The 22,928-nt window shown below is 42.0% G+C and overlaps 1 protein-coding gene across 2 annotated transcripts in view; it reads right to left on the minus strand.

Annotated features, from left to right (window-relative positions):
• LOC144696159 (importin subunit alpha-7) overlaps nucleotides 1-22,506 on the minus strand; it is a 79,860-nt gene extending 57,354 nt beyond the window's left edge. For both annotated transcript variants that reach the window (XM_078567519.1, XM_078567518.1), the window contains exons 1-4: nucleotides 22,374-22,506; nucleotides 21,492-21,587; nucleotides 20,349-20,448; nucleotides 4,407-4,501 (exon numbers count right to left, since the gene is read on the minus strand). In XM_078567519.1, coding sequence (XP_078423645.1) covers nucleotides 4,407-4,501; nucleotides 20,349-20,448; nucleotides 21,492-21,587; nucleotides 22,374-22,472 — 390 coding nt within the window. In that variant the 5' untranslated portion in view covers nucleotides 22,473-22,506. The remainder of the gene's footprint in view (nucleotides 1-4,406; nucleotides 4,502-20,348; nucleotides 20,449-21,491; nucleotides 21,588-22,373) is intronic.
• Between the last annotated feature and the right edge of the window lie 422 nt (nucleotides 22,507-22,928).

Below are 22,928 nucleotides of genomic sequence, written 5' to 3' on the forward strand. Positions count from 1 at the left end.
AGAATTCTCCCCCTGATTCCCATTGGCTCCAATTTTGCTAGGGCTCCTTGATGCCACACTTGGTCAAATGCGGCCTTGAAGGGCAGTCACTCTTACCTCGAGAGTTCAGCTCTTTTGTCCATGTTTGAACCAAGACTGTAATGAGGTCAGGAGCTGAGTGGCCCCAGCAGAACCCAAACTGGGTGTCAGTGAGCAAGTTATTACTAAGCAAGTGCCACTTGATAGCACTGTTGATGACTCCTTCCATTACTTTACTGATTATCGAGCGTAGACTGATGGGGCGGTAATTGGCCGGGTTGGATTTGTCCTGCTTTTTGTGTACAGGACATACCTGGGCAATTTTCCACATAGCTGGGTAGATGCCAGTGTTGTAGCTGTACTGGAACAGCTTGGCTAGGGCGCAAGTAAGTTCTGGAGCACAAGTTGTCAGTACTGTTGTCAGAATAATGTCAGGGCCCAAAGCCTTTGCAGTATCCATTGCCTTCTGCCGTTTCTTGATTTCATGTGGAGTGAATTGAATTGGCTGAAGACTGGCATTTGTGATGCTGGGGACCTCCGGAAGACGAGATGCCACTCGGCACTTCTGGCTGAAGATTGTAGCAAATGCTTCAGCCTTATCTTTTGCACTGATGTGCTGGGCTCCTCCATCGTTGAGGATGGAGGTATTTGTGGAGCCTACTCCTCCAGTGAGTTGTTTAATTATCTATCACCATTTACAACTGGATGTGGCAGGGCTGCAGAGCTTAGATCTGATCCTTTGGTTGTGGGATCGCTTAGCTCTGTCTATCACTTGCTGTTTATGCTGTTTGGCATGCAAGTAGTCCAGTGTTATAGCTTCACCACGTTGACACCTCATTTTGTAGGTATGCCTGGTGCTGCTCCTGGCATGCCCTCCTGCACTCTTCATTGAACCAAGGTTGATCCCCTGGCTTGATGGTAATGGTAGTGGGGGATATGCCGGGCCATGAAATTACAGATTGCGTTTGAGTACAATTCTGCTGCTGCTAATGGTCCACAGTGCCTCATGGATGCCCAGTCTTGATTGCTAGATCCGTTCGAAATCTATTCCATTTAGCATGGTGGTAGTGCCACACAACACGATGGAGGGTATCCTCAATGTAAAGGCGGGACTTTGCCTCCACAACAACTGTGCAGTAGTCACTCCTACCAATTCTGTCATGAACAGATGCATGTTCGGCAGGCAGGTTGGTGAGGATGAGGTCAAGTATGTTTATCCCTCTTGTTGGTTCCCTCACCACCAGCTGCTGGACTGTGTCTGCGGCAATGTCCTTTAGGACTCGGCCACCTCGGTCAGTAGTGGCGCCACCAAGCCACTCTTGGTGTTGAACATTGAAGCCCCACCCAGAGTACATACTGCGCCCTTGCAACCCTCAGAGTTTCCTCCAAGTGGTGTTCAACATGGAGGAACACTGACTCATCAGCTGAGGGAGGGTAGGTGGCTTGTCCATGTTTGACCTGGTGCCATGAGACTTCATGGGGTCCGGAGATGATGTTGAAGACTCCCAGGACATCTCCCTCCCGACCATATACAACTGTGCCAGCACCTCTGCTGGGTCTGTCCTGCCGGTGGGGCTTGACTAGTCTGAGACAGCTCACCCAATTTTGGCACTAGTCCCCAGATGTTATTAAGGAGGACTTTGCAGGGTCAACAGGGCCGAGTTTGCCATTGTCATTTCCAGTGTCTAGGCCGATGCTGGGTGGTCCATCCAGTTTCTTTTCTTTTTTGAGACTTTGTAGCAGTTTGATAAACTGAGTGGCTTGCTAGGCCATTTCAGAGGGCATTTAAGAGTCAACCACATTGCCGTGGGTCTGGAGTCACATGTAGGCATGACCAGGTAAGGATGGCGATTTCCTTCCCTAAAAGGACATTAGTGAACCAGATGCGTTTTTACAATAATTGACAATGGTTTCATGTTCATCATTAGACTCTAATTTCAGATTTTTATTCAATTGAAATACCACCATCTGCCATGGCAGGATTCGAACCTGGGTCCCCAGAGCATTACCCTGAGCCTCTGAATTACTGGATACTATTTTGTATCTTTGGCAGGACAATACCTAATGTCAAGTAAACTACCCTTCATCATATTCTGAATATCTATAGGCAATTCATCTAAAGTAATTTTCACATAAAATTAGAAGAATCTATGATAGTTGGCTCTTTAACTGTCTAAGCAGTAGGATTGGAAGACCGTGTGACTTATTTCCCAAATAGATGCTCCTGCAGATACTTGAAGTAGCACAGCCAGCACCTATGGCTTCCCAACTTTTCTTTGCAAGCCAATGCTCAAGATATTAAGATCCCAAAGCTTTGCTCATGAATCGTCACAGCACAGGAGGCAGCCATTTGGCCCATCGTGTCTGCACCAGCTCTCCGAATAAGCTTGTGTATTATCAGAATTGAATCTCCCAAGGTAACCTTTCCCCCCTCTACCCCAGCCCCAACCAACCTCCAATAGATAGTCATTTTTTTATATATTAAATACACAAACATCTTATATATTCAATCACCTATTTCAATGGATTTTATTTTTAATATAATACATATAACATAAATATACATACAAACTCAGGCACACACATGCTATACAGCAATTAAGCTTTTAAAACAAGAAGTTAATTTAGTCAAGATGCATTTAGCCCGATATAACTCAAATAAAATCATGGACTTTTACAACATATGCTATTTCGAAATGTGACCATCAAAAAGCAAATATTCTGCATTGTTAAGATATGGCAGGCGGTGTTTGCCAAGCTGACTAAATCCACAAGGGAAACTTGGCCACGCTATCACAGCGGTTTTGCAATTTATATTTATAACGAGAAGGTTTGTGCACTGAATTCATAAGTAATGGGTCCACTAACACCTTTAGAGATTTTAAAAATTAAATTAAAACATCAACAAAAAAAAAGTATTAAAACACATACACAAGATTAGTTACAAAAACAAAAATAGCTGGAAAAACTCAGCAGGTCTGATAGCATCTGTGGAGAGGAATACACCTAACGTTTCGAGTCTGTATGACTCTTCATCAAGTTTTTTTTTCCTTTTTTTTTCAGAACTAAGAAATATAGAAATGAGGTGAAGTATAAGCTGGTAGAGGGGGGTAGGACAGGTAGAGCTGGATAGAGGGGCAGTGATAGGTGGAGGCAAAGAAGAGATTGCCAAAGATGTCATAGTCAAAAGGACAAAGGTGGTGATATTAGCTAAGGAATGTGCTAATGATGACATTAAGGGTAGAAAGCAGGACAAACAAGATTAGTTACACCGTTACTTATTATTATTACAAATTCCAAAATTCCTAATTAACCTGACTCCCAACTAGACACTCCCTTTAAGGCAACAGCCTAAAATAATTTTAAATTTAAATAGACAATACAGCAAGGTTACCACAGCGCTTACTCAACAGCGGAATCCAAAGGCTTTTATCGCAACTTTGGTTACTAGAACAGCAGACTTCTGCAAAGTGGCTCTAAGTTGTTTCTCCAAGTCTGTTTCACAAAATGTATCTTATAGATCTTACACAACCACCCCCTGATACAACCTTCCATCCTTCTTTAGATATATTTCTCTCTCCTTAGTCTATAAATCCCACTGTTCCCACATGTCTTTGGAATTTACTTTTCCCATAATATAAAAATCTTTCATTTTGTCAATGTGGCCTTTTCCTTTTGGGAAAGATAAATGCAACAACCTTGCCCTATTTATCTTGTCAGTTTTAAAACTTTATCATGTTTCTTTGAAAAACAAACACCTCTCCACTTGTCTTACTTTTACCCTAGCTCGCTCAATCAGCATTTCAAATATCCTTTTTACACCTAACTCTTATGATAATTTCAACCTTGCAGTCTAGCCAACTCTAATTTAATTAAATCAGCCACACAGACAGATCCACACACTTGCACAAACATAAGCCTACTTTACAATACCCCACAATAATATTATGAAAATATGGTAGTTTCGTGACAACATGTTTAGCAATTTATCCCATAAATTTATTTGGGGATCCGCTATCCCACAACAAAATTCTTGGTTTGTAGAAGTACGTGAATGTATTTGCTAATATACAAGAAACTTGGATTACTTACTACAGAACACATTGTACAAATCATAGCATTTTGTACAAAAATGCAAAGTTATGTAAAGGCTACATCATCTTACTGCACGTTTCTCACTTCTTTGCTGTTACATTTGAACAATGACAAGGCCATTCAGCCTGTTCCTCCACCAAATTAGATCATGACTGATCTGTATCTCAGCTCCCTCTACTCACCTACTCTTTTAGAACAAAGAGTGCTCGCAATGCAATAAAAGATTCTATCACTTTGGCATTTCTAATCAACAAACGCACCAGTTGACATAAAAATGGCATTAAAAGATTTACCTGTAGTGTGCAATTTTCGTTACTTTTCAAGAATTCCACAAATCTTTCTACAACACCAGATGTGTTGATTACTTCATCAATAGGAGGATTTGGCTCTACAAAGAAACACAAGGTTACATAACAACAAGCTGTAGGGATTAAGCAGGTGTATTTTAAAAAAATAAAACACATGCAATTTAAACTTTTCAAGCAGCCTTTGTACATTGGACTTGTGGTCCATTTACAAGAAAAGGGAAAAAAATATTCATGCATATATATTTAAAACACATCTACAGCGTTTTCGTTGAATGCTAGGTCTCCAAATTCAGCATACACTAGCAGGTGTTTCATTTGAATAATCAAAAATCTTTTAATTGAACTTAGGCTGACCTCTTCAATATACATCCTTTTCAACATGTAATTTTATTGTGATGATCCATGTCCTTTTGGGATGATGGTCCCTTTAAGAACTAGGTTTCCCCAGGATTTGATTTCTGGTAAAGCACCTGGCTGCCAGTAAATGATCAAGTGACCAGATTGCCCAGGACATAAACAATGGAGGGAAAAAAGGTCAATTTAAGTTAATTACAGAGGTCTGTGTTCAAACAGTTTACGTTTTATATTTGATAAAAGTTGGCTGCAGAAGAGAAATCATCTCCCTCAAAAGAGTGTTCAGTTGAAATTGTGATGGCTAAAAAAGTTTAAACCTCTTCTGAATGAAAGGACTTCTAACAGTGAGTTGTACTTCTGGTCTAGCCAGGCTGTGCGTGGGCCTGGAGGGGGCGCGAATGTGCGAGGGCGCGCGCGCGAGGGAGAATGAGAGTGGGAACGAGCGAAAAAGAGTGAGAGAGTGTGAGGGTGCACAGGAGAAAATTTTAGATGCAAAACTCCAGAGTTTAAAAATATTAGAACCAGGAGAGCTCTGACCCAAGGTGGCTACATTTAAGACACTTGTGACGCCTATGTTGAGCAGGAATTTGCAACTGTAAATAGGTGGAATAGATTTTTAGGGAAAACTTTGTTAGAAGTAAGCAGAAGGCCCAAGAAATCTCAGTCCTTATAAGAATCTTCAAAGCATTACTCAGACCAAGAGATTAATCTTCCAATTTTTGATAACTATCTGACTTGAATTTATTGAGTGTGTAAGTCTAATGGGTGTAGAAGAAATGCGATTTAGAGAATTCAGTTTACAGGTAACTGGGTTCATTCTACTTTTATTTTCTCTAACACAACTGGCTATCTAAGATACAAATGCAAATATATTCTTCGATTTGTGTAGGGTAAAACTGTGAACCTTGTGGCTTCATTCTTTTCGTAAATTCCTGGATTTCGGATTTAAAAATAAAATCAATCAAACTGTTACTGGTCTCTACTGAGGCCATAACACTATGCAATTTTTCATTCTCTGAAAAGGGTTCTGGAGATAATGGTAGATGGCTCATTAGAACTGTCAAAGAAGAGTGAGACAGGTGTAATGATGATAAAGTCTTGGGATGCAAGCTGGAGGTACAGAAGTCCCAATGAGTAACTATGAATGCAAAGGGCACAACCATTTGCTCACCTGAAAGAATCTTGGAAAATCCCTATACTGGGTTTTCCTGCTAATTAATGAAAACAAACTTAAACACTTTGGCTGACTGTACACTAATTTCATTGAATGTGACTTTGCACTCAAGTGTTGAGAAATTACTAAGTATATTGTAAATTAATGCCTGCACTAGCAGTGGTATGATAATACGTACACAACTTTTTTTCATTCTTGCTTGTCATGTGCCCTGGATAAAAACAGTTGAGAGGTGACTTGATGAGAAACCTTGATGTGGGCCTTCACAGACCAAATGTTTTACCAAAAGATTTTGTAAATGGCTAAAAATGGCAGAAGTCTAGCAGAGTGCGAAAACAGGCCACCTGCATCAATGGAACTTATAAAGATAAATGCTGTAGCAGAATCCCAGTTCCTGTTGTGGGTGGAGTTGAGACAAAATAAAGGAGTACCAAAGCCAGCATGACGTTCTTGCTTTAGTCAAACTTGGCACTGCAATGTTTAAAAGCTGATAAGAGTCGAAGTAAGAGAAGTCTAACTTGCCTTGGGTGGGCAGATGGGTACTTGACATCATTTATAATTGGGTTGTTGAAATAGTAATGAGGTAAAGATTGGGTTAAATAGGTCTCCATAGGTTCTGTCATGTAAACAAAGATTCCTTGAGCAGAGAGAGGAGATATTTGGCAGTGGTGGTTTGGGACCATCCCACAGAAAGACAGGCTGCGGCAGGAGGTTTGGGGGCTTTGTGAGGGAAAACTTCTTTACCCAGAGGGTGGTGACTGTCTGGAATGCACTGCCCGGGAGGGTGGTGGAGGCGGGTTGCCTCACATCCTTTATAAAGTACCTGGATAAGTACTTGGCCCATAGGCTTGAATGTTATGACTTGCCAAGTGCTGGTAAATGGGATTAGGTAGGTAGGTCAGGTGTTTCTCACATGTCGGTGCAGACTCAATGGGCCGAAGGGCCTCTTCTGCACTGTGAGATTCTGTGATTGGACCACACATATACATGACATATTAACGAGTGAAAATATGCATGGGACATGGCCATATGGCATAGTCCTGTGGAAATCGTGCTTCCACCGAGTGCAATGCTGTTGTGCTTTGATATTAATACTTAGACACTTGCATGTGCCAAGACAACTTATTAATAATTGTACTTTATTCAAGAAACATCTACGGAGCCCAAAGACTGACATGCAGTGTAACTTACATCTTATAAATTATTTTTAAAAAGCATGATTTAGGTGAAAAAAAATCAGCATGTTCATAGTTCAGGGCTCGTCACTTAGTCTCTCTTGTTCCCAACACTGCCCTGAGTTACACACGTTCCAAAATCTTGGCAAAAAGGTCAGCTGGCAAAATGTCAAAGGTTAAACATCTAATTTTCTTCTCCCATAAGGTTGTAACCCAGGGGGGTTTTGTTCGTGATAAGTGGCCAGTAACATTGACACCACAGAAGTGCCACGCATTGGCCATCTCCAGCAGGAAAAAATCTAACCATCACCTCTTGACATTCAATGGCATTATTATCATTGAATACTCCCACTTATCAACAACCTGGAGGTTACCATTGACCAAAAACTGAAGTGGACTACCCATATAAATACTGTAACCACAAGAACAGGTCAGAGGTCAGGAATCCTGTGGTGAGTAACTCACCGCCTGACTCCCCAAAGTCTGTCCACCATCTACAAGGCACAAGGCAGGAGTGTGATGGAATACTTTCCACTTGTCTGGATAAGTGTAGCTCCAACATCACAAGAAGCTTGACACTATCCAGGACAAAGCAACCCACGACTCCCTCCACCAACAACGCACAGTGGCAGCAGTGTGTACTATCTACAAGATGCACTGCAGCAACTCACCAAGGCTCCTTAGCACATTCCAAACCCACAGCCGCTATCATCTAGAAAGACAAGAGCAGCAGATGCATGAGAACATCACCACCTGGAAGTTCCCCTCCAAGCCACATACCATCCTGGCTTGGAAATATCTTGTTGTTCCTTTACTGTCGTGGGTCAAAATCCTGGAACTCCCTACCTAACAGCACTGTGGGTGTACCTACACCACATGGACTGCAGTGGTTCAAAAAGGCGGCTCATCACCACCTTCTCAAGGGGCGATTAGGGATAGGAAATAAATGCTGGCCTAGCCAGGAACACTCACATCCCATGACTGAATAAAAAAAAGCTGCATGGAATCCAGGCATATCCATTGGGTTGATGCCCACCTCTGTGCCAGAGCTGTGGCAAGTGTAGGAGCTTGGCAGCCTGCCCAAACCTAGGGCTTCCATCTTTGAGTTTGCCCATAGTGAATGAAACATAACCACTGTCACCAATAAGGACTATCGCTTCAAGTCATTTCAGAACTTGAGGGTGAAGAGGTTAAAGGGTTAGTTGACTTCGACATCCCTAATTACTATTACTTCTTCTTGAATTCTCTGCCCGAAGTCAGGTCCGACCCACTACAACATAGCCTCCCACCATGGATAGGGCAAGGAGGCAGGTCCCAAATCCACACCAGCTGGAATGGGGAACAAACCCCATGCTGTGGGAAACAATCTGATTCACACCGGCCATCCAAGGAAACCAACCATACCACCCCTGCACCCCCCCAACAGAGTCTCTGAGTTGCTGTGGCAACATACACGTTTACATGCATGTTGTAGCCTGGAAAGTGATGGTAAAGATGCCAATTTCTTTTCAGCATGTGGGAGGCCAAGAATCTGTCCCATTCTTACTGCCTGCCATCAGCTTATGTTGGAAGGATTTACAAGTTGATACTCGACCTGTTTGGCCACAACCTATACTTGATTACTTGATTGAAACTTTTAAGATCCTGAGGCTTGACAAGGTGGATGTGGAGAGGACGTTTCCTCTTGTGGGAGAATCTAGAACTCGGGTCACTGTTTAAAAATAAGGGGTTGCCCATTTAAGAGAGAGATGAGGAGAATGTTTTTCTCTCAGAGGGTAGTGAGCCTTTGGAACACCCTTCCTCAAAAGGCAGTGGAAGCAGAGTCTTGGAATATTTTTAAGGCAGTGATAGATAGATTTTTGATAAACAAGGGGGTGAAAGGCTATTGGGGGTAGGTGGGAGGTTACAATCAGATCAGCCATGATCTTATCAAATGGCAGAGCAGGCTCAAGGGGTGGAATGGCCTATTCCTGCTTCTAATTCGTATGTTCGCATCCTTGGCCATCAAGTCCCAGTGTGGGGCTTGAACTCGGAGCTTCTGGCTCAAAGGCAGGGAAGTTACCCAATGCACCACAAGACCTCCACTCCCTAATCACTACACCTGGAAAATTATGTGCAGTTTCAGGCTGTACGACTGCAGACAGAATGCCAACTGGATTAAAGCTAGATATTAGGCACCTAAGGATGGTAAATAAATTGTGAAGTTGTGGCTTGGGGAAAACAGCATTTTTCAAGATTACAGGAAATATGGAAAAATATTGAGCATACCCAACCAGTCCGTGCTTGCAAAACTCAAAACAGTGTCCAACATTAGATGCGATTCTGCGATTGGACATTTGCCAAACTATCCTGAGCGTGCTAAGAATTACGCTGACAACCAATTCAAGATTATCAGCTGGGCTCACAGGGTGGCATGCTTGCACATGCTAGAAACTATACATATGTATTAATACACAAGATCCTGTTTTTTGCAGACAGAAAGAACATGTACATACATTATGCTTGTTCCAACTAAACAAAATAGGCGACTGCCATTCTCTGGTTCGTTCCCCAGGGTAATGGCTTGACCAGAGTCAACCAGCCTGGCTTGAATTTAAACAAAGCTTGGCAGTTAACTGACAGTCATCAGTTAACTAGTGCATTCACCATGGCAACAGCTCTACCAGAGTTCACTTCCAAACAAGCGGCATTCTCTTCTCGTGAATTAGAAATTGTTGTCCCTTTATATTTGGCATTCTTGTGAATTGTCCTGATGAGTGCAAGATGAAAAGCTTCGAAAACATGTCTTTCTTCAGCAATACTCAAGTTCTGCACTACCAAACAACTATTTAAACACGGACAAACTGAACCCTAATAAATTGTTTGATAAAATCACAAGACATCATATACACAGCCTCAAGAGAAAAGTGGACAATTTAGGTGACAAATGTGTAAAATGATAAGGAGGCAGAGGAATCATGAGGAAATTCTGGGACAGGAGGATTTTTTTTTTTATAAGTAGAAGATCGGATTACGACAAAAGAAAAGGCATTAAACCTTGCACCTGGCTAGCCAGACTGCACAATTTTAGATCTGATGCTCTTTGGGCAACAGTCACTTAATAACCAGCGCAATGGCAGATGTCTGGATTGATCCTCATTATTCTAAGGTTCTAATATCACCCAGATCAAGAAAGGAAAATCTCTGACCCAGTTCCACACCATCTATCCCAGGACCAGTACCAGTCATATCTGAAAACGAGGTGCAAACCTGGTGAAGCGACACACAGGATTGCATACACTCTATAGGGGGTAGACCCTTGTCCTTGCCGCAGTACCTGGGCAATGAGTGAAAAAGGGTCGATCAAAACAGGGTGAAGTATGGTGGGGCACTATGTTCTCGGTCGCTTCAGTTACCATGAAGGCCTATTAGGAACACTAGAAATACTCAGCAGACGAGGCTTTGGTAAACAGGTCCTCAACAGCAGAACAGGCAGAAGAAGATGCGCCATCTAGAATAACTCAACTGGCGGACGAAGGCTGTAGCAGAACAAAACCGCCAATCATCTTGGTTACCATTGGATCAAGGTTTCGTTCTGTCAAGACACATGTCTGGTGCGCAACGGTTTCTCCATGCTAAAAGATGTCATACACAGGTGTCTTTCTTTCCAAGCATATCCCCCAAGCCGTTCAGCAACCAACAAATGGCGGCATTGTGTTGTTTGGAATGAGGTAGACAGGAAAGTAGAGTTGAGGCCTCAATCAGATCTGCCACGATCTTATCAAATGGTGAGCAGACTCGAGGGGTTGACTGGCCTACTCCTGCTCCCAATTCATATATTTGTATGCATGTTCATACACAATGGAAGCAGCATGCTATAGACAGAGCTAAGCAATTCCACAAGCAACAGATCAGGTCAAAGTTCTCCAGTCCTGCCACATATTGTTGTGAATGGTAGTGGACAATTAAACAAACTGAGCGAAGACTCCACGAACACACCACCCTCAATGATGGCAGAGCCCAGCAAGAGTGCGAAAGACAAGACTGATGCATTTTCAACCAATTTCAGCCACAAGTGCTGAGTGGATGATCCATCTCAGCGTTCGCCTGGGGTCCCCAGCATCACAGATATCAGTCTTCAGCCAGTTCTATTCATTTCACATGGTATCAAGAAATCACTGAGGGCACTGGACACAGAAAACAAAGGCTACAGGCCACAACAACATCCCTGGTGTAATGCTGAAGCCCTGCACTCCAGAACTAGCCTTGTTGCTAGCCAAGCTCTACCAGTACAGCTACAACACTGATGTTTACCCACTGGCTAGGATCTTAAATAGCATAAAAGGAAGATGGTTGCAGTTGTTAAGAGGTCAATCATTTCAGCCCCAGAACATCACTGCAGGTGTTTCTCAGTGTGGTGTCTTAGGCCCAACCCCCTTCAGCTGCTTCAATGACCTTCCCTCCATCATAAGGTCTGGAGTGGAGATGCTCGCTGATGATTGCAGTGTTCATTTGAAACTCCTCAGATAATGAAGCAGTCAATGTCTGCATGGAGCAAGGCATGGATAACAATCAGATTTAGACTGAAACGGCAAATAAAAATTGCGCTACACTAGTGGCAGGCAATGCCCACCTCCAACAAGAGAACCTAACCACCTCCAGTTGGTATCCAACAGTATTAACATTGCTAAACCCTTCACCAACATCCTGGGGGTCATCACTGACTAGAAACCTTACTGGATCAGCCATATAAACAAACACTGTGGCTACAAAAGTGATTAAAAGGCTGGCTATTCTGCACGAAGTGGCTCACCTTTGATTTTGATTCACCATCTTCAAGGCACAAGTCAGGAGTGTGATGGAACACTCTCCATTTGCCTAAATGAGTATAGTTCCAACAACACAAGAAGCTTAACACCATCCAAGACAAAGTAGTCCATCCACCAGCTTAAACATTCACTCTCTCCAGCATCAGTGCATCATGACTGCAGAGTGCATCTAGAAGATGCACTGCAGCAAGTAGCCGAGGCTTCTTTGACAATACCTAAGGGAGGCAGTGGCGTAGTCGTATTGCCACTGGACCAGTAATCCGGAGACCCAAGGTAATCCTCTGGGGTCCAGGGTTCAAATCCCACCAAGGCAGATGGTGGAATTTGAAATCAATAAAAATTTTAAACCATTGGCAATTGTCGTAAAAACCCATCTGGTTCACTAATGTCCTTTATGGAAGGAAATCTGCTGTCCTTACCTGGTCTGGCCTACATGTGACTCCAGCCCACAGCAATGTGGTTGGCTCTTAAATGCCCGGAACCTACACCACATGGACTGCAGCGATTCAAAAAAAGTGGCTAACCACCACCTTCTGAAGGGCAATAAGGGGTAGGCAATAAATGCTGGCCTAGCCAGCGATGCCCACATCCCATGAATGTCCACATCTACCACCCGGAAGGGCAAAGCAACAGATGTGTGGGAACACACCACCTCCAAGTCACATCGTGACACAGCATATATTGCCGATCACTCATCATTGCTCGGTCAAATTCCTGGAGCTTCCCACTTAACAGCATTATGGAAGTACTTCTACCCCACAAACTGCAGCTACCTTCCCATGGGAAATTACCGATGGGCAATTAATGTGGCCATTCCACAATGCCCATATCTCATGAATGAATAAAATAATTAACTAGCTTGAAACTTCATAAAAATGGAACAGGCTGCCCTCGCAGGGCAGGTGCTAATATTCTGATGAAATAGAGGAATTCGACAGTTAGAAAAGAATGCTCTTTCTTCCTTGACAGAGTGCGTCAGAGAGCATAATTCTTTATTAAACTGGATCAAATTTAAATGGATAATCCCAGAATTAATATCCAATCACAATAACTGGTGGTAGCAGCAATAGCTTTGCGTTTAGTGCTTTTTAGTGATAGTGACCACAACATGGTACAGTTTAAGTTTGTTATGGACAAAAAAAAGACAAGTTGCAAAAAAATGTTTTGGACTGGGGAAGAGTGGATTTTAGTAAAATAAGGCAGGATCTGGCCAAGGTAGACTGGGAACAACTACTTGTGGGGAAATCTACAGAGGAGCAGTGGGGGGGCATTCAAAGAGGAAATGGGGAGGGTACAGGCTCAACATGTTCCCTCTAAGGTGATAGGAAGGAGTAACAAGCCCAGAGAACCATGGATGACCAGAGATATTCAGGTTACGAGGAGAAGGAAAAGAGGCTTTTAGCAGGTACAAGGGAAGCAAATCAGCGGAGGCATTAGTGGAGTATAGACAGTGCAGGGTGGATCTTAAGAAAGCAATTAGGAGAGCAAAGTGGGGGTCTGACAAAGCTCTGACTTGTACAAGTAGGTAAAATCCCAAGATATTCTATAAGCATATCAATGGGAAGAGGATAACCAGGGAAAGAGTAAGGCCCATAAGGGACCAAGGGGACAATCTATGGGTGGAGCCAGAGGACATCGCTAGAGTGTTGAATGAATACTTCACATCCATCTTCACCCAAGAGAATGAGGATGAAGGTATCGAACTCGAGGAGAGAGACTGCGAGGTTCTTAAGCAAATTGATATAGGGAGTGACAAGGTATTGGAGGTGTTGGCAGGCTTAAAAGCGGACATATCTCCAGGTCTGGATGATTTCTGTCCCAGACTGCCGAGGGAGGCAAGGGAGGAGATCGGAGGGGCTCTGGCCCAAATTTTTAATTCCTCTCTGGCCACAGGGGAGGTGCCAGAGGACTGGAGAACAGCTAATGTGGTTCCACTATTTAAGAAGGGTTGTAGAGAGAAGCCAGGGAACTACAGGCCAGTGAGTCTCACGTCAGTGGTAGGGAAACGATTGGAGAAAATTCTGAAGGAGAGACTCTATCTCCACTTGGAGAGGCAAGGTTTGATCAGAGATAGTCAGCATGGCTTTGTCAGAGGGAGGTCATGCCTAACAAATTTGATTGAATATTTTGAGGAGGTGACCAGGTGTGTAAATGAGGGTAGTGCAATTGATGTCGTTTATATGGATTTCAGCAAAGCCTCTGACAAGGTCCCACATGGGAGACTTATAAAGGCGGCAAATGCACATGGGATACAGGGTAATTTTATAAGGTGGATTCAAAATTGGCTTAGTGCTAGGAGACAGAGGGTGATGACAGAAGGATGCTTTAGTGACTGGAAGCCAGTGTCGTGTGGCTAACCACAGGGATCTGTGCTGGGTCCCCTATTATGTCATTTATATAAACGACATAGATGACTATGTGGGGGGTAGGATTAATAAGTTTGTGGATGACACAAAGATTGGCTGGGTGGTTAACAGTGAGGTTGAGTGTCTTGGGCTACAGGAAGATATAGGTGGGATGGTCAAATAGGTAGAGAAGCGGCAGATGGAATTTAACCCTGCAAAGTGTGTGGTGATACACTTTGGAAGGAGTTAATTTGACAAGGAAGTATTCAATGAACGGCATGGCACTAGGAAGTTCTGAGGAACAAAGGGACCTTGGCGTATGTGTCCATAGATCTCTGAAGGCAGTGGGGCATGTTAGTCGGGTGGTGAAAAAGGCATATGGAACACTCGCCTTTATCAATCGAGGCATAGATTACAAAAGTAGGGAGGTCATGTTGGAGTTGTATAGAACCTTAGCGAGGCCACAGTTGGAGTGCTGTGTGCAGTTCTGATCGCCACATCATAGGAAGGATGTGATTGCACTGGAGGGGGTGCAGAGGAGGTTCACCAGGATCTTGCCTGGGATGAAACATTTGTGTTATGAAGAGAGGTTGGATAGACTTGGGTTGTTTTCGTTGGCGCAGAGAAGACTGAGGGGAGACCTGATCGCGGTGTAGAAGATTATGAGGGGCATGGACAGGGTGGATAGGGAGCAGCTGTTCCCCTTAGTTGAAGGGTCAGTCACAAGGGGACACAAGTTCAAGGTGAGGGGAAGGAGATTTAGTGGGGGATGTGAGGAAAAACTTTTTCACCCAGAGAATGGTGACGGTCTGGAATGCACTGCCTGGGAGGGTGGTGGAGGCAGGTTGCCTCACATCCTTTAACAAGTACCTGGATGAGCACTTGGCACATCATAACATTCAAAGCTATGGGCCAAGTGCTGGTAAATGGGATTAGGTAGGTAGGTCAGGTATTTCTCACGTGTTGGTGCAGACTCGATGGACCGAAGAACCTCTTCTGCACTGTGTGATTCTGTGATAAGTACCCTATTGTTATTGTTTTTACACACCTCCGCAAATTGTGCACATATTTGCTCTTCAATTTCCTGCTGACTATCTGGGGGTCTATAATAAACACCTAACAATGTGGCTGCCCCTTTTTTATTCCCAAGCTCTACCCACAAAGCTTCATTCAATGCCCCCCGCCCCCACCCCCCGCCAAGATATCATCTCTCCTTACTGCAGTAACAGACTCCTGAGCCAATAATGCAACGCCTCCTCCTCTTTTACCCCCTCCGCTATCTCGCCTGAAGATTCTATATCCCTGAACTTTTAACAGATTCCCAAACTAATCTCCACTAAGATAACAGCAACCCATATACTTAACCAAACACCAGGCAAAGCAAATTCAAAATGAGGTTCTTTTCACTTTGGTTCCTGTGGAGACAGTTGGAGGCTTACAGCTGCTTTTGATCTTACATTGCCTCTGCTCTACACACACAAAACTGCTGAAGTTATACTTAGCACCGCTCATTGAATGTAAATTCTCATTGTATCAGCAGCCTCTCCTAACAATAAAACCCCTTTCATCGTACCAATTTTATTAGCAATATAAACATATTGCTTGGTCTCTGCTCGCTAGGTGCCAGAATTCACCCCACTTCTTGAATGCTCTATTCAAAAAATGCAAATGCACTCTACCTCTCTGTTTACATCTTGAAACTAGTCCACATCAAAGCACACAGACTAGCTGGCTTTAATCCAATTAAAATGCACCCACAGACTAAACCCCTATTTTAAAAGAAAAATATTTTCCAATAATATTAAATACTTTAATAGCTTCATGACACCATGTCCAACAGTATGGCTTAAATATGTGGTCTGTGCTATTGCAAATTCAGTCTTGGCCAAGTTCACCACCAAATTAGCTTCTTATAGACAATCAAATAGTTCTCCCAGATGCTGTAAGTGCTCCTCCCATGTTTGACTGAATACCACCAAATCACCAATGTACTCAGCACAGTGACTCAGTCCGGCAATAACCTTATTAGTTAGTCTCTGAAAGGTTGCTGGTGCATTTTTCATACCAAACAGCATGACTTCGAACTGATAGAGCCCATCTGGTGTTACAAAAGCTGAAAACCTCTTTCGCCCTTTCCGATAGAGGTACTTGCCAATATCCTTTCAGCAAGTCAATCTTTGTAATGAACTTTGATTGTCCCACTTTCTCAATGCAGACTTCCAAACATGGAATAGGATATGATTCCACTTTCATCACTGCATTCACTTTTCGATAATCTGGCTTCCGTACCATCACAATCGGGGAACTGTGGTCGTATATAATTCTGCTGCCTTTGATGTCCCAGAGTGCCTAATGGATGCCCTTTTTGAGTTATTAGATCTGTTCAAAATCTATCACATTTAGCATGGTGGTGCCACACAATACGACAGAGGGGTATCCTCAATGTGAACTTGGGACTTAATCTCCACAAGGACTGTGTGGTGTTCACTCCTACCAATACTGTCATGGACAGATGTATGTAGGTTGGTAAGGACAAGGTCAAGTAGTTTTTCTCTCTTGTTGGTTCCATCACCAGCCTCTGTAGACACCAGCTGCCATGGGTGGGATTTGAACCCATGTCCCCAGAGTATTAGCCTGGGCCTCTGGATTACTAGCCCGGGCCTCTGGATTACTAGCCTGGTGACATTACTACTATGCCACCGCCTCCCCTGAATCTCTTGCCCAAAATCTTAAATCTGTTTCTCCTGGTCCTTCTCCCAGCAGCTAATGGGAAGAGTTTTTTCCTGTCTACCTCTATCAAATCTTCCCTAAATATCCTTTGCTCCAAGGAGAACAACCACAGCCTTTCTAACCTAATTCTTGCAATTAAAACACCCCAACTCTGAAACCATTCTGGTAAATCTCCTCTGCCCCCTCTCAATTATCTTTACATGTTTCCTAAAATGTACTGGTCAGAATAGTTTAGTTAGGGCCTAACCAGAACTTTATTAATGTTTAGCATAACTTCCCTACTTCTATACTCAATGCCTCTATTTCTGAAGCCCAGGATCCCATATGCTTTGCTAACCCCTCTCAATATGTCCTGACACCTTTGGATATCAATGCTTGTGCACCCCAAGGTGTTAGGAAAAACTTTTTTACCCAAAGGGTGGTGACGGTCTGGAATGCGCTGCCTGGGAGGGTGGTGGAGCCGGGTTGCCTCACATCCTTTAAAAAGTACCTAAATGAGCACTTGGCTCGTCATAACATTCAAGGCTATGGGCCAAGTGCTGGTAAATGGGGTTAGGTGTTTTTCACATGTTGGTGCAGACTCGATGGGCTGAAGGGTCTCTTCTGCACTGTGAGATTCTGAGATTTTGAACATAGCAAATGTCTCAAGGCCTTTCACGTTGTCAAGGGAAAAAAAAAGACACCAAGTCCAAAGAGATTTCGGAATGTGTGCTTAAAAGCTTGATTAAAATGGTGGATATCAAAGAAAATGTTAAAGGATGAGAAAAGGTTCAAGAGCTAAAGGACTGAAGACGACATTTCTAGAGAGTCATTTTAGGTGGCTGAAGGCACAGATGCCAGCGATAAGACAAGTGAAGGGGATGAGGGTGAAGAGAAGAAAGTAGGTAGAAAATTGGCCAGAGAGGAGGAACTGATTTTTTTTGGGGGGGAAAGAGAGAGAGCAAGAGCAAGTTTCAGGAAATTAGAGACAGGGAAGGGAAGTGGAGACCAGGTATCAGGAGTAAAAGCAAGTTAGCAAGGACAGGTATGATGGACATGTGGAGCATGATACAGACAGAGTTCTGGTTGAGCTGAAGTTTTCAGAGGCTGAAGAATGTGAAGCAAGTCAGGAGAGGAGAATGCTGATCCCATCCGAACTAAAATCAGTTAATTGAGACAGACAGCAAGTGAAACTAGGTCCTCCTTGGGCTCTGTACCTCAGGAATTCACCAGCAGTGAATATATCCACTTGTCCATAGAAATAGAAAATTATGCATTAACTTTACAAATTGTGCTAGATGCGTTGTATAAAACAGAATACACACCAGGACCATGTATGTCAGATAAACTATTTATGTCTTGACCAATCAAGCCTGAAAGCACATTATTTTAAGTAAACTTTGATACTCATTTATCCTTTGATCCTCCAAAAGGCATCTGATATGGTGCCACGTAAAAGGTTACTGCACAAATAAGAGCACATGGTTCAGGGGGTGATATATTAGCATGGAGAGAGGACTGGCTAACTAACAGGAAGTCAGGGTAAATGGGTCATTTTCAGGTTGGCAAACTGTAATTAGTGTTACAGGGATCAGTGCTAGAGCCTCAACTATTTATGATCTTAATTAATGACTTAGAACCAACTGTATTGTTGCCAATTTGCTGATAATACAAAGACAGATAGGAAAGCAAGTTATGAGGCGGATACAAAGAGTCTGCAAAGAGATAATTAACAGGTTAAATGGGTGAGCAAAAATTTGGCAGTTGGAGTATAATGTGGGAAAACGTGAGGTTGTCCACGTTGTCAGCAGAATTAGGAAAACAAATATTTAAATGGAGAGGGACTGCAGAACTCTGCAGTACACAGGGATCTGGATTTCCTTGTACATGAATCATAAAAAGTTAGCATGAAGGTACAGCAAGTAATTAGGAAGGCAAATGGAATGCTGGCCTTTATTGCAAAGGAGATGTGGAGTACAAAAGTAGGGAAGTCTTGCTACAACTGTACAGGGCATTGGTGAGAACATTCCGAGAGTACTGTATACAGTTTTGGTCTCCTTACTTACTTGCCTTGAAAGCAATTCAGAGAAGGATCACTAGTCTGATTCCTGGGATGAAGGCTTTGTCTTATGAGGAAAGGTTGGAGTTTAGAAGAATGAGAGGTGATCTTATTGAAACATACAAAATTCTGAGGAGGTTTGACAGGGTAGGTACTGAGAGGATGTTTCCCCTTGTGGGGGAATCTAGAAATATGCAGCACAATTTCAAAATAAGGGGTTCCCCCATTTAAGATGGAGGCAGGGAGGAATTTTTTCTGAGGGTCATTGGCCTTTGGAATTCTCTTCTACAGGGAGCAGTGGAGACTAGATCATTGAATTCATTCATGGCTGAGTTAAACAGATTTTTGATCTGCAGGGGAGTTCAGAGCAGGAAAGTAGAGTTGAGGCCACAATCAGATCAGCCATGATGTTATTGACTGGCAGAGCCGGCTCGATGGCCAAGTAACCTATGCCTGCTCCTATTTTTTGCATTATTTATTTTAAAAGCATAATAAAATTAATCATTTGAAGGTTAAACGTTCAATCAGAAGAAGCATTAATTTATAGATCATCCATAAAAGCAGGGAGCTCAGAATTCTAATTAGTAAAAATCAACTGATATTTAAATGTAACTGATGGTCAACTCATTCTACCTCTTGGTTAGGTTTCTAAGTATCATTCTTCAAACATTAAATGGAAGCAAAAATAAACATCTGTTAAGATGAGAAGCGCATCTATCAGATGATAGGAGGAATATAGGCCATTTCATTTAAAAGCAGCTCCCATCCTGTCAGCTGAAGATGAACAAGTATCAGCAGTAACAGTGGAATGTTTTATTAAAATAGGTTAAACTGGAATACTTGCTACAATTCTATGTGCAAACAAAATCTGTACTCCTAACTAGTTAGAAGTGATAAGATGCATTTCAAAGTTTTATAATGTGGAAGAAAGTGAAGTCATGAAATTGGTTTTGGAATGTTAGCGCAAAGAACCTACACTAATGATAGTTGGAACAGCTTCCTCCTGTGCCATAAACCTCTTATGGTTATGAAAGTTGCAATTTCAGAGAAAACCTTTGGACAGTAATACTATATGTGGCACATGTTTGGTTAAAAATAAGTGAACGTGAGCATTGTTGATCTGATCTCCCATGCAGTGCCATGGTTAGCAATGTGGTGTGTCAACACAAAGAACCTTCAAATTTCCACTTTAAGAGCCTTAAAGGATCATGTTGGAGGGGACATTGTCCTGAGAACGATTGTTTACTTAGCAATTTTTGACATCATCCGTGTTTCTTTTGGTTTTCAATAGAAGTTTTATTACCTTTGGAAAGCAATTTTCGAAATTTTTGAGTGGTAGCTAGCTGCTGCTCAGTATCATCAGAGAAAAGCATCTGTACCATTTCCCTTGAGATCACACCCTCCTGAATTGAAAATACAATTTAAAAGACACAAATAGCACCATTTCTTTTGTAACAATCTAGCGAGTCATAAATGTTTCACAGGAAAACAATTATTCTGATACAAAAGCAAAATATTGCAGATTTTGAAAATCTGAAATAAAAACAGTAAATGCTAGAAAGACTCAGCAGATTAAACAGCATATGCGGAGAGGGAAACAGAATTAATGTTTCACACCTGAAACATTAGCTTTATGTTTCTTGCTTCGCAGATGCTATCAGACCTGCCGAGTATTTCCAGCATTTTAAACTTAAAAAGATAGTTTAGCCTAAACAAGTCTGGATCTGCAACCAGCTAGACACTGCAAAAACACACAACACAGAAACTCTAGATAAAACAGTTCACCAAGAAACATGATGCTTGAATCATGATTATGCTTTATCAATTTATTTTGACTCAGCTGCATCAGTTTAGAACAAATAAACTGAAAATGAAACACTTGCAGCTAAATAATACAAGTTAAGGTTTTACTGTTATCTGCTAATACTGTCATGAGTTCAACCACATCATTTCTTAATGTCAAGCATTGCATATGCCTCTATTTTACTGAATGAAGAAGTTACGTTATATAGTTCTACTAAGCTTATACCCAGACTGCACTTTTTAAGTCAGTGTTATGTAGGTTTTTGAAGTTTAAAAAAATAATCTTTCGGATGTGGGCAACACTGTCCACCAGATGTTGCCTTAAGATGATGGTAGTGCACATTATTTTTGAACTCATAGTTATTCTTTGTAGAAATGAACATCTTGATGGGCGATTTAGAAGATATTATGAGCCAGCCAGTGGTGTGAACTAGATTCATATGTGGGCCACACAAATGAATAACAACCAACAGCTTTTACAGTCATTTGTTCTTGTGCTAGGGTACAAATTGCAAGGTTTATTGAATTCAATTTCACAACTTGCCATATGAACTCATAACTTCAAAGTTAATCCAGTACCATACATAACATTACCACAAAGATACTTATTAATTAATATGGAGTCATCCATCAAAGTTCCTACCCCTGCTGCAGTTGAACTGATGTATGAATCCATGAGAGGACTTTCAAATATGGCTGATTCTTCATTGATGAGCTCCACATTTCTCCTTTTAAACAGCTGGGAAAGAACAATACTTTGCATCAAATCTCAGGACTTTCTAATAATGCACGTTTTTCCATAAAAGAATCATTTTATGAAGGATCAACATCAGAAAAATAAGTTGCTGACTTTCTATAATGTGGATCTCTTTTGTTATCCAAAGGGTGAGAAGGTAGATAAAAGGATGGGACAATTTTTCCAAGAATGATGGTATAACAGTTTTAGGGTGCAACTCAAGGGTGTCTCAATTATCATGTGCAAGGTTCTTCAATTCCATTTTATAAATAAATTTTAGGCAATAACTATGCCAATTTTAAACAGCTTAATAATCAGTTTTAAAAATGTTGGTTTTTACTGAATAATATTGAACACTAAATTTCCAACCATGACCACCTGGATTTCTTGTAATCAATAAAGTTACATCTACATAGTTCCATATCACATTTTAAGACATCCTCAAATGCTTTAGAAGCAAGCAATTTCAAAAGGAATCAGTCACTGTTAAGTATGCAAAAACTGCAGTCAACTTGCTGACAAGGTTTCACAAACAGAAAACGAACGAATGATTACTAGAGTATGTAGCTAGATTATTCTTCAAGCTTTCTTTTGGACGGTAGAGGGAGGAAAGCTAAACTAGCTATAGAGTCTAAATGAGCAACCTGGGTTTGCAACAAAATAGCAAATCAAACTTGAGCCCAGTGAGAAATTGACCAGGGCCCAATTCGTCAGTAGTGCTGAGATTGGTTTGTTATACTTGTGAAATAATTGTAAATGAAATGACCTAAACTAAACAAGGTGGTATACCTGTTGTTCTCGCTTTTGTTTCCTTAGCTGAATTCCTTCTTCCTCCCTTCTCCTACGCATCTCCTCAGGATTTAATGCTTTGTTCTTGTAACGATTCATTCTATAGTTTTCTTTTGCTGGACTAGCCGTGGTTTCTATAGAGAAAAGTTAATGTTTAAACCATGAAGTCCATCACAATTCAATACTGGCTTTGCCAAACACAAGTTAGAATGCCACTGTTGTGCTCCCAATTCTCCAGCAGCAAATTCACACTACTATTTGCTGGAAAAATAATTAGAATACATCACAAGTGAACACAGAGGCAATAAACAAAAATTGCAATTACATACTACCTTTAATGTAGTAAAACATCCCAAGGTGCTGCACAGGAGCAATATCAAACAAAAAGTGGCACTGAGCCACCTAAGGAGATATTAGGCCAGATGACCAAAAGCTTGATCAAGGAGGTAAACTTTGAGGAGTGTCTGTAAAGAGCAACACCGTCCTCGCAAACTGCTGCTCCCATCTCCAACCTCATTTTCCTTAGTCTCCAATGATGTTGAACGCATCGCCTCT

The sequence above is a fragment of the Cetorhinus maximus genome, chromosome 21 (assembly GCF_964194155.1).
Source record: "Cetorhinus maximus chromosome 21, sCetMax3.hap1.1, whole genome shotgun sequence".
Taxonomy (NCBI): domain Eukaryota; kingdom Metazoa; phylum Chordata; class Chondrichthyes; order Lamniformes; family Cetorhinidae; genus Cetorhinus; species Cetorhinus maximus.